Below are 11,886 nucleotides of genomic sequence, written 5' to 3' on the forward strand. Positions count from 1 at the left end.
TATGAATAGACTAGCCATTTTTTTACTAAAGCTCGATTCTCCGCAATTTACTTGAACTTAGCTTTCACTTTTATAAAGAAAATTGTATTCACATACAAAAATTTACACATCAATCCTTTTTGTTATCAATTTTGTATAGTCAAAAATCAAATAAAATTACTCCATACTGATTTATTATGACTAATAATACTATCTATGATAAATTGTAAAATTCTAAATTTTAATCTATTTGTAATAGGATAAAGATATAGGAACATGATTAACATACATCTTATTTAGTTTCTTACACACACTTGTTTAATTATGATCAAATTAAAAATTTAACAGTAGGGTGCAAATTGACTAATTATAAGAGTTGAGGGGGGAAATTGGCTAAATTAAAGTTGAGGGGGGAAATTGACTAATCATGAGAGTTCAGGGGGGAAATTGGCCAAAATTAAAGTTGAGGGGGGAAATTGGCTAATGGTCACAAGTTCAGGGGAAATTGATAATATACCCTTTTATTTGTCTTAAAATCTTTATTCTTTAAAAGGGTAATGTTTTTCTACCAACAAAATGATTCAACTTTTTAGTGTGATAAATAAAAAGAACATAACTGTGATAAATAAGGCCATACACGATCTCCCATATTTATGTCTGTCATCCATTCAAACTCGTCTCACGGAAAAGCAAAGCACTACTGACATTTTACAGTCTCTATGCCACTCTCCTCCTAATAACATTTTTTTTCTTTTTCACATCTTTCAAAACCCTCTTTTCGAATAATGAATCTCCACTTTTTCAGACTACATTTTATAATAATACGGTAATTATACGTAAGAAAGTTAAAATACAAATGCCGCTATCCAAACATTTTAGGAAATTTTAACAAAAAGTTCTAGATAATGTTCAATTTAACGAAAAATTATATTTTTATACTAAAAAGTCAATGCCGAGACTATTCACTTTACTCTTTATTTTGTCTTTAGTGTTAAAACTTAAAATTTTTAAATCATTTTCATTGATTTTCCTAATATTTTATGCTAATAATTTGACAGCATATGAAAAAGTTAAAATATATAATATTATATGAAATAATAACTTTTATGACACTACCATTTTATTGTTATGACATCCAATGATGTAAACACATATTTAAATTTTTATTCACGTAACATTATATTATTGAAATCCACCGTTACAGTACATACGCAACCAGGAGCACTAGTAGAGTCCTGATAGCTTTCAATGAAAAATAAAATTTTACATATAATTTTTGTTGATTTTCAAATGTGACTCACTGTATATTTAGTCACTAATCTAAATTTTCTCGAATTATATAAAATTATATAATACAATTTGCTAACCATCTTTTTTTCTTACATCATTTTTCTCTTCACTTCTTGTATATGTACAAGTTTGGATTTGTTTGAATTTTAACACGTATTTGTTTAATAACGAAAATTCTTAGCTTATCTTGTGAAAATTTTCTTAAACAAGCTGACACTCTAAAAAATACAATATCAAATTTCTTTGTTTATAAAGATTTAAATCTTTAACCTAACTCACCATGAAAAATTCCTAACTCTGATTTGCCAGAGACACATAGATAAAAGGCATGGGTACAAAGGACTGAAGCCTCTGACTAATTTGAATAATAAACCATCTTTATACTTTGGGGTTACAGAAAAATTTAAAATAGAAGCTCTCAATGAAGTTCTCCATGCTCGTCTTCCTGTGCTTGCTCTCTTTCCTCTTCCAGCATTCTCACTCCACCACAATACTAGTTGATGGAGTTTCAGAGTGGAAAAACCCAACTGTTCATGTGGGAGACTCCGTCAGTAAGTAGTTTGTATTTGTCAAAAACCAAACAAGTTCAACAACTTTATTTTCTTTGTTTTTGATTCAATATTTTCTTGAACATTTTCAGTTTTCAAGCACAAGTATCAGTACAGCCTCTACATTTTCCAGAACCAAAGGGCTTTCGATCTCTGCAATTTCATTCAAGCCACCCTACTTACCAAACCTAACTCCACCTCCTTCACGGTATATATATATCTATCTCTCTCTCTCTCTCTCTCTAAACTGGCTCTGTTTTTCTGTGGGATTCTTGAGAATTAGCTGAACTAAATCTGTGTTTGAACTTGGGTTTTCAATAAATTAGCTTCAAAACAAGTAAATTATCATCTGGGTCAGTCATGATTTTCTCAAAGATTTGAGCTTTCTGACTGAAATTCTTGTTTTTACATTGCAAAGTGGCACCCATCACGCACTGGTTTCTTCTACTTTGCCTTCAACAATGCCTCTCTGCTCAAAACATGCCAAAACACCCAAAAGCTGGCCATTATAGTCTCCTCCTCCGCACCGCCGCCCCAAAGTTCAAGTTCAAGTTCAACAATCTCTCCGGAGCTTCCTCCAACGGCTGCCCCAACCCCGAAACCTAGTGGTGGAGGAGCATCTTCTCCAGTATTCCCATGGCCATTCCATCCTCGCCAAGTGGCCTTGTCTCCCAGTCCACAACCAAGCGTAAATTCTTCGGTGACGGATAAAGGCGGCGGTGGAGGCGCAATCCCATTTATTAACAGTAATCCTGCTGTTCCTCTGCCTACTGGTGAAGTGGATTCTGCTACAATACACCCTGTACCAACCTCTGGCCACCAGAGACAGGTAATAATAATACCACTGCGTCTTCCACGTCTTTACTAATTATCAGTTGATTTTAAGTTGAATACTTAAGCAGTGTAACCTTTTTCGCCGTTGATAAAATTAGTTTTCGGTTTCATGTCAAACAGTCAAATTTCTACTATGCATCAGTAGGTTTGTAGTTTTTGACTTCATGGACTGAAGCATTAACTTGTGCTCATTTCTTCATGTATCTTTAAAAATTAAAAGTTGTTTAGCACATAAGATAATAGTAACCAGGGAAGTACGCCTAAATGTCGAGAGATTCTCTTATGCAATGCAACTAATATTTCATCTTACTGGAGTTATTGTTTAATAAACGATTCTTAATTGTTCCAAAAGTGAACAATTTGTTTAATAAACGATTGATACATGGTAAACTGGTGACTTTAAGAAAATCTCTCTTACAAGACATATTATTAAATACATGAAATTGTATGTGTATGTAGCTTTTGTATGATGAAAATGTTGTGTGAATGCAATTTTCTTTACATTTTTTACTTTAAATTTTGATGGGAGGTTGATTGGGTTTCTTTTGGATTGTGGGTTGCAGGTGTTGATGGGGTTATTTTCTGCTCAAATGGAATTGGCTCTATTTTGTGCGGTTTTCCTGATGATGTAGAGAGAGAGAGAGAGAGAGAGAGAGAGAGAGATGGTATGTACTTTGTAAAATAGTAAACTGAATTCTGAGGTAGGTAGTTTAATCTTTTATTAGAGTATTGTAATGATGGTTTGATGAGTCTAAAGTACCTGCTTTTTTAACAGTGATGATTATACACCATATAATGATGGAAATTTTTTTTTTTCGAGAAGACAATCTGGTACACTAAATGTTTAATACAAATTGTTGGAAAATTTTTGTTTAAGCATCTAACTATTTTTATTATAACATTTAGTGTACCAATTTTTGCATACTATTGAAAATCTCTTGCAATGATGCTCCTAGATTAGAGTCCCTACTTTGGAATTCATTACCACTTTTGCTGCTTTAGTTCTTGGCATGCAATCAATTGCTAATTTCTCCCCCTTTTTTTATCCTCACGTTTTATCATGCTCCTTTCTCCACTTTTATTTTTGGAGGAATTTTATTTTAAATTTCAAAAGCCACAAGACCAATGACCAGTTTGAGCAAAGTTATCCCAGATCAATTGAGGACTTTGGATCCCTCACAACCACAAAGGCACAACCGATTAAATGATTCATGTTCTACACCATTTGAATAACTCTCTCATGACCTGTGATCCATTTTCCAAATAAATTTCAAGTTTACAATCTGAACCACCCTATGCGGATGTGGCTGGATGAGTGGAGCTGGTGGGCATTGATAGTATCTGCATACTACTATAGAACATGGAAAAATGAAACAAGTTGAGGTATTTGACTTTAAAAAGTCATTTTTCTTAGCAAACAAATTGCAATTTGACGAATGTCGATAAATTTTCCATTCACTTGAACTAATGGTCGGAAATTAAAAATGGTGTGTGGGAGGTAAAATTGGTGTATAGATAGCACACCCCCTTTCTTTTTTTTTTTTTAAAAAAGAGAGGGAGCTAGGGTTCAAACTTGAAATCTTTTCCAACTGAAGTATTGTCTGTTAGTAAATAATATGTTAGTTGGCCAAAACTGTGTTCTCTTTTATTTGTTTGACTCCATGTAGTTTAACGGAACTCTCTCTACGACCGACCATGCCACCCATCTTCCGACCAAAGAAAAAAATATTCAAGCCAGGCCTTCCCCCTATATTCAGGCTCTCACCCACCCCTACTAGTTCCACTCACCCTTCTTTATTTTTACTCAATGGAGAAATTTTTCAAAATTTTCAGTATTTAAGCAGGTACTTCACGTATTATAATATAAGTTGAGAGACACAAAAAATATATATATTTTCCTCCACTTGTATTATGACATGTGAAATATCGCTTAAATATCTGGCATTTGAAAAAAATTTCTCCATACACGTCTTGACCGACCAACCACGTGTTGTGAGCAAGGGGCTTGTGACTAGTTTAAAATTAAATATCATCTGGTCAACAATTAATTAAATTTGATATTTATCAAGCTTCAAGAATAACCCCAAATTTGATTAGGCCCAAGGGCTATCTTGGCAGTTGCATGTTTTGGCATAAAAAGCAACCGTTAGCTTCCCGCCGAGGCAAACAACAATAAAATGGAAAGCAAGGGATTTAAACTGTCGCAGCCGCCCTTATCAACAAGCAATGAATATGTGCTTACTTTGTTCATCTGCTCACCCTAACAAACCATTTTTATTATGTTTTATGTGCTCTATTAACATGCCCCTCACCCATTCAATAGCCACATTCTCCTACCCCTTTTTATTAACTAAGATTTAAGAGTTTCCGAAATTGATTTCTAACGCGAAAAACCGCCAATGGATCTAGAATTAGGACTCAAGATCACCCATACCGTAGACGATCATGTCTCCTCTGCCAACTTTCGGATTGCCAAGGATAGATCCGGTCCTCTTTTCGTGTCTAAGGAAACCGAAAGCATGTTCATCCTCACCGGCCATCTTAAAGGTCGGTACCTTTTCATTTATCTTATTAATCTGTGTTCGCGTAGTATTTGCAAGTGTGTGTTTTTGCTTAAGAAACTAATTTTTGGATAAATGCAGGTTATAGAAAAGAGCGTGTGTGTATTGACATAAATGAAGATGGGACGCAGATAGGCATCAGTGGGGAGAAGCCAGTTCAAGAGAAGGTGATGTCAGGATGGATAATGCACAAGAAAGAGGTGGAGATGAGGGGTTTCAGAAAAGTCTTTCGAATTCCGGATGGAGTGGTTTTGGATCGAATCAAGGCCAAGTTTAATGTACACGAATCAAGTCTCACGATCGTCATGCCAAAATCAGTGAAAGGAATTCGCGGGGTTGGGATCGAGGAAGTGAAGGAAGATGAAGTGGATACAGGGAAACGGCAGCTCACACAGCCTCCCAAAGCTGAAGAAGTCCCTGAAAAAGATGGTTTTAGGGGGAAAATTGAGGGAGAAATTGGTGAGACCGAGAAAACGAAAGAAGAAGAAAATCGTCGAACTGATGCAAAAGGGGTTGATGAAGTCATCGGAAAGGACACGAGAGGAAGCACAGTTAAGGAAGAAGCTAAGGATTCAAAGGCTCGAAGTATGCAACACAAAACAAAATCTGTTTCCGAAAACAATGAAGAGTCAAAAGTTGCAAAGGTAAAAGAAGCTGATGTAATTCTGAAAGAGAAAGTTGGAAGAAAGGAATTGGAAACAGATCAAACTGTAGCGAATAGGGTTCCGAAGAGAGAGAATGCTGAAGTAACACGTGAAGTTAACAAGCCTTCACAAGAAAACCAGGTCACTGCTAAGCATGACACAACAGAAGAAAACTCTTCTGAGCTCCCAAAACTGGAAGCGCCAAAGGCAGGGATTGAGGAGCACGTTCGAAGCGGACAAGAAAGCGGCGAATCATCAAAGCAAGCAGAAGATACAACAGCTACACAACAAGAAGCGCAAGTTCAACGCGAAAAGAATGCGGATGGAATTCGTAGAGAAGGCGATGCTCAGCTACCAAAGCAAGAATCCATCAAAGAAGGTCAGGGAAGCGGAGTTCAAGAAAGAGCGAAGAACGAAGAACACATCAAAGAGAAGGAAGAGGATGCATCTTCCGAACTGGAGGAACAAAGTGATGTGGATGATAAGAAATCAAGTGATGATCAAGAGAAGAAGGATGGAAAGGAAAAGTCTAATCTGCTGTGCTCTCCTTTTATAATTGCAGGTTCAGCACTTATTGTGTCCCTGGTGATGCTAGCAATCAACAAGATTAGAACTAGAAAAAGATAGCTTCTAATCTGTGTGTAGAGTTAAGAGAGCTCAGACTCTCACTTCCTTGTTACATTTAATGTTCAATTTTTCACTTATTTTGAATTATAACTCATGCATTTGAGATTGGGTAAATATCCGTGTCCAACGATATTCTAAGCACATCTCCCTCCTCATTAGTGTAAATAATACCGTTTGTTCAAAAAAAAAAAAAAAAATCTTTGAAAGTTGAAAGTTATACGGTTTAGTAGAGTTCTTTTTTTTTTTTTCCCCCCACTTATAAGTGGTAAGTTAAAAGATCAACTTCTATGAATGTCGAGTTAGACATTAAATTGTTATGGTTGACCACTTGTGTGGCTTGGTATAAATTTACTGTAATCGTAAGTAGATAGACATTTATCAAATAGTCAACAAGTCATAATAATTTAGTATTAAATTTATTATTCACAAAAATCTAATCATAACGTCTCATCATAATGGAATACAGAAATTTCATGAAAGCTTTTACAATTCCACAAAGTGATAATTGAATAAACCCCACCTACGTTATTACATTTTTGTCCAAAACGATTGGTGGGTTTGAGTTTTAAAAGTTGAGTCTATGTATTAGAAGAGAAAACAATCTGTGCATTACACATATTCGGAATCAAAACTCAAATGTGATTTATTTATTTTTAGTTGAATGACATTTTATCTCGTTTGAACTTTACTTTAAACGAGAAATTGTATATAAGTTTCAAGTCTCCGATGCATTAGACAGATTCAGACTTAGACTCAAATATAAGATAAGTGATACTATTCACACACCTCTATTTACCTTCGACACACGCTTCTCAATTTGCAACCGTTGAATTGCATGAATTGAAGAGATCAAAGAACAGAAACTTATAGAAAGTATGTAAAAGGTAAAAATAAGTATGCAGATACCGCTACCTTATAAGATTTGAGTCCAAATTAAATTTTCAGTACATCGAAGATGACCTTAGTCGTTAGTGGCAACCAATTAAAGGCACAAGAGCTGGCTATTGGCATTTATGGCTCAACACCTAAAAAGGAACCCATGTAGGATGCATGTCCAAAACACCATAAATTCATAAACCCACCTACCAAATACATGCCATATGAACTCCATCAAATCAATACAAAAGACAAAAACTAGCTTTTAGCACTCAAACCCTGCATTTAGCAACAGCTCATAGATAGCTACCCTTTTTCACAAATTCGCAATTTGGAAAATTAGGGTCAGCTCCTCTCCTCTGGCGGCCTCTCATTTCGACGAGGTAGGTATGCACGCTGCCGTCGCCTGATGTTTATAGGCTACCAACTGCATTATTATTCCTCCCCCTTCGACTTCAGGATAAGACAGTGACGGATTACCGGAAAATTTATTTTTATCTAAATAATAGCTAGAGGAAATCATCACAAGACCGATTAGAATCGGCTCAATTCGATGCACACGATTAGTTATGGTATCTCGTGCAAAGTCAAAGTATGCTCCCGCGTGTACAGGCGATTGATAACAACATACAGTGCCGGTTATCAGTAGTACCTGCTATCCTTGCGAACTGCTACAGGATGGGACTGCTTCAATGTATTAAAGCTCGCATTTCGCTAGACTGCTTTCAGTGATTACATCCGTAGGTGGCGATCAAGTAGAACCCTGTACACCAAGTAGCATCGGTAGGAATACTAGTATTTTCGTGGTATACCAAAAGGAGGCAAGGTTCACAGACATATACGCTCAGGACTTAGTAGCAACGGGATTTTGCTGATGAAACAAGAAGCATCTTCAATAACTTTGGTCACGTACCTTTCTTTCCATTAGAAGGGAAACCATGACGCCAAAAGCGATGGAATTGTCTTTGCAAGAATTGGTACTCAGCCAAGGGAATGAATAAATCAAACCCTACAAAGTCAACCAAACGAAATTTGCAGACGTCTTCACATGACCGAATAATAGTCAAATTCCTGCAGTAAAAAGTGGGAACATATGCCTGAATAACACCAACCAATCAATCTCAGCTTCACCAAAATAGTCAGAAATACATAAAAGCCTAACCTAATTGCATATGGAAGTCAGCAGAAATGACAGCAATCGTTATCATTTGGGGAAAGTTGGAGCTTCGATCTGTGCTTAAAGCTGCATATTCAAATAATGCAAGCAGAAAATTCCAACAACAATCGAACAGCAGATTAGTTTTATTTCTTCTGTCTGTTCACTAAGCATTGACCAGTGAAAATATAACTACTTATTATAATCCAATTTTGAAGAAAAACAAAAGGTTGTAATCCTTATACACAAGTGCTGCAAAGAGACTAAATTCGGAATCTTTGATGCGCATTGTGTAATTGAATCAAATGATTTCGTTTGCTAACTCAAATAGTCGAGTTCATTACAAGCAGTTTGTTGCCCCCTCTGCACCTATGTTCGAATTCCCCTCCCCGTAGCTCAAGATTAGATTAGAATATCGCTCAAATCAATGAGCGAGAAATTCATCCTACAAACCCTCCAGTATCTCATGTGCAGCAGCAGCCAGAAGCATGCTCAGAGAAGAAAAGAAAATTTGATGTAACAATTGAACCAAAAATGAGAAAGAGCAGCAGCCAGAAGCATGCTCAGGAATTCCATTACACAAAGTCAAATTAAATCAGCAACAACACAAATTAAAGGGCAAGTAGAAGAAAAAAAAGGACCTCCACGGAAGCCGGTCCATTTGCATAATCCTAATTTCTATACACAATATATATGGTGATTACTAATCCATTGAGTGATGACTAAATACAAAGAAAGAAAAAAGTCATATCTCCTCCTTACCCAATTTTTATTGGCGCCAAAATTGATCTCATCATCGTCTTCTTCTTCAATTGGCAATTGATTTCGATGATCATTCAGGGTTATTCGTTCTTCCGAACGAGTCCATCCCCTCCGTTCGGCTTTTTACAATTCCATGGAACACCTCCCTGACCTGCCGCTCCAGAGGATCCAACCCCTCCTTAATCCCCTGGCACAGGCTCGACAGTTCCTGCACTCTCTGCCTCACCTCCCTCTCCTTCTCCTCCGCAAGCGGGAAGTGCGCGGAGTCAGCCAGATCGCCAATCACCCGAGAGCACCGTTCGATCTGATGAATCTCCTTCAACAATGCGCAGGCATTCCTCCTGTCCCGCCGCTTCGACTCGTCCATAATCCGCTCGTGCAGAGACAGCATTGACCCCGCCCACGCGAAGCTCCTCGGCACGTTGAAATGCACCTGCAATCCCCTGTCCTGGCAGGGTATCGCCGCCACCAGTGCCCACATTACGAACAGCAAAACCGAATTGATTGTGAAAACCGCCGGGGCCAGCCCACTGGAGGCCAAATTTTCATTGGGCCTCGGGGCGTATAGATTGTTCCCGATTGCTTGGAGCTGCCTGGCGGCCGACCACGACCGTGAGACGCTCCAGGACAGAGATCGGAAGTGGCCGAGCGACCGGTGCTGCTGGTGCTGATGATCCTTTGTGTTGTTGTTTCGGCCGAAGGAGCGGTTCCGGTGGGCTATGGTGGTGTTGGAGGAGTCCTTGTCGTCGAGCATTGCGATGGCTAGGTCGACGAGGGCCTTCTTCGCCCGGCGAAATTGGCCCTCGCCGAGCGTCCTGTCCCGGTCTAGCGCGACGAGGACGATGTCGAGCAGCTTGAGCCACTGGCGTATCTGCTCCATTCCGTCGCGGATGGCGTTGCAGACGTCGAGGGCCTTGACGTGGCGCTCGAAATAGTCGGAGATGTAGCGGTCGACGGTGGGTTTGGAGATGTGGGTTTTGGTGGAGGAGAGGATGAGGAGGGTTTTGAACTCCTGGTGTATGCGGATGAAGGATTCGAGGAGGTCTTGGAGCCATGGGAGGGAGAGGAGGTCGTGGGCGGAGGAGGAGAGGTTGTGGAAGCAATTGGCGACGTGGGTTTGGAAGGAATCGAGGTCCAATCCGCCACTACCGCTGCCACCTGAAAGGCCGTGACTTTCCATTGAATTCAACTGATCGCGTCTGAGACTGAAGATTGACCTTCCGAATTGATTGGAACCAGCTGACGAGTATTCCGTCGCTGGCATTTCTCTCACAGTCCAATCCAATCCAACCCAACCCAATCCAAATTCAATTCAAATTCAATAGGATTATAAACAAGTAGAGAGAGAAAGAGGAGTGTGTTGGGAGGAGAGAGAGGTGAGAGGGTTGGAGGGACAGAGGGCGGAGAGAGTCTGCGTTTTATGGAGGGGAAGGGAGGGGGGTTCGGGATAGAAATGAGATTAAGAGTTTAACCATAATTAGTGAAACTTTAATCACTCTCTTACTTACTTTACTTTGCGCTAATTAACTTTTGTGGTTTGCTAACGGGGCACGCGAAGCGTACACGGGGCGGACACGGTGGATGTAAATATTTGGAGCTCCACACACTTTTTAATCCTGCTTTTCTAACTTTTTCCTTTATTTAAGATTTAACGGCGGATAAACGAGAGAACGAACTGCATCTGGGCCGTTGATTTTTATGTGTTTACTTTTGGATCGCCGAGGGTGGGGGCGTGGTGCCACGTGGGGGACGAGGACGGAGTCGTTGCGCCGAGGGGTGTACACGTGGACGGTAGAGCTGGGTCTTTGTTGGCGCGTAAATTGGAGGGGAGGGGAGGGGAGAGGAGAGGAGAGGGAGGGGGACGGATGGATATGATTGACTGACTGCGTCCTGGTCCTTCTAGAATAGAAAGTGGGTGAGAGGGAGAGGGCGGGACCGAGTGTTATGTGGGGCCCAGGGAGGAAACGATGGATGACGTGTGTCGTTTTGTTTATTTTGATGGAGTTGCCACTGGTTCGTTGAAGAAAACGTCAAATTCCTGTCTGCATGCTGGTCACTGGGTGGGCCCCACGCCCTCTCCTCCGGATTCGTTTTCTTTTAACTTTCAACTTGAGTTTAAATTAGCAAGTTTTAATAAAACACTTTAGATACTGTTTATTTTTAATGAAAAAAATTATATTTTTTTATTTTTTTTGGCACTATTTTTTATATATTTTTTTATTAAAATTAATTTTTTTTATTTTTTTATTTTTGGTTAATTTTCCTATCCAAAATCAAAATAAAACACAAGTTTTAGTTTTTATTTTTGGGATTAGGATGCACACGTTTGGCTCTTGCAGATATAAAGTTGATGTGCAAATAATTTTATAGAAATGTTAATAACAATCATATGACTTTAAACCTAAACTCATTGTAAAAAGATCTTGTCAGAGCTTTCAACCCTACTCAAGTAAATTAAAATGAGAGCTAAGTAAATGATAGATTACATCGGGTAATTCTTCAAATGAATATTTCATGCTTACAATCTATCGATAACCCCGTTGGAGCAAATTTGTACGCAAATGCATTTGAATCCCACATCGTCTGCAAGCGCACCAATTCTATAACAA

At 38.7% G+C, this 11,886-nt stretch overlaps 3 protein-coding genes across 3 annotated transcripts; 2 read left to right on the top strand and 1 right to left on the bottom strand.

Moving 5' to 3' along the window:
• The first annotated feature begins 1,690 nt into the window (after positions 1-1,690).
• LOC137725090 (uncharacterized) lies at positions 1,691-2,685 on the top strand. The gene is made up of 3 exons (XM_068463690.1): positions 1,691-1,820; positions 1,910-2,025; positions 2,236-2,685. Exons 1-3 carry the CDS (start codon positions 1,691-1,693, stop codon positions 2,683-2,685), a joined length of 696 nt encoding a protein of 231 aa, XP_068319791.1.
• A 2,048-nt stretch (positions 2,686-4,733) lies between these two features.
• LOC137724255 (uncharacterized) lies at positions 4,734-6,568 on the top strand. Its single transcript, XM_068463032.1, has 2 exons — positions 4,734-5,198; positions 5,294-6,568. Exons 1-2 carry the CDS (start codon positions 5,051-5,053, stop codon positions 6,481-6,483), a joined length of 1,338 nt encoding a protein of 445 aa, XP_068319133.1. The 5' UTR covers positions 4,734-5,050; the 3' UTR covers positions 6,484-6,568.
• A 2,482-nt stretch (positions 6,569-9,050) lies between these two features.
• Positions 9,051-10,667, bottom strand: LOC137725678 (protein BYPASS1-LIKE-like). The gene has a single exon (XM_068464448.1). The coding sequence runs from the start codon at positions 10,539-10,541 to the stop codon at positions 9,348-9,350; it is 1,194 nt and encodes a 397-aa protein (XP_068320549.1). The 5' UTR covers positions 10,542-10,667; the 3' UTR covers positions 9,051-9,347.
• Positions 10,668-11,886: the final 1,219 nt, after the last annotated feature.

The sequence above is a fragment of the Pyrus communis genome, chromosome 2, assembly GCF_963583255.1.
Source record: "Pyrus communis chromosome 2, drPyrComm1.1, whole genome shotgun sequence".
NCBI lineage: Eukaryota > Viridiplantae > Streptophyta > Magnoliopsida > Rosales > Rosaceae > Pyrus > Pyrus communis.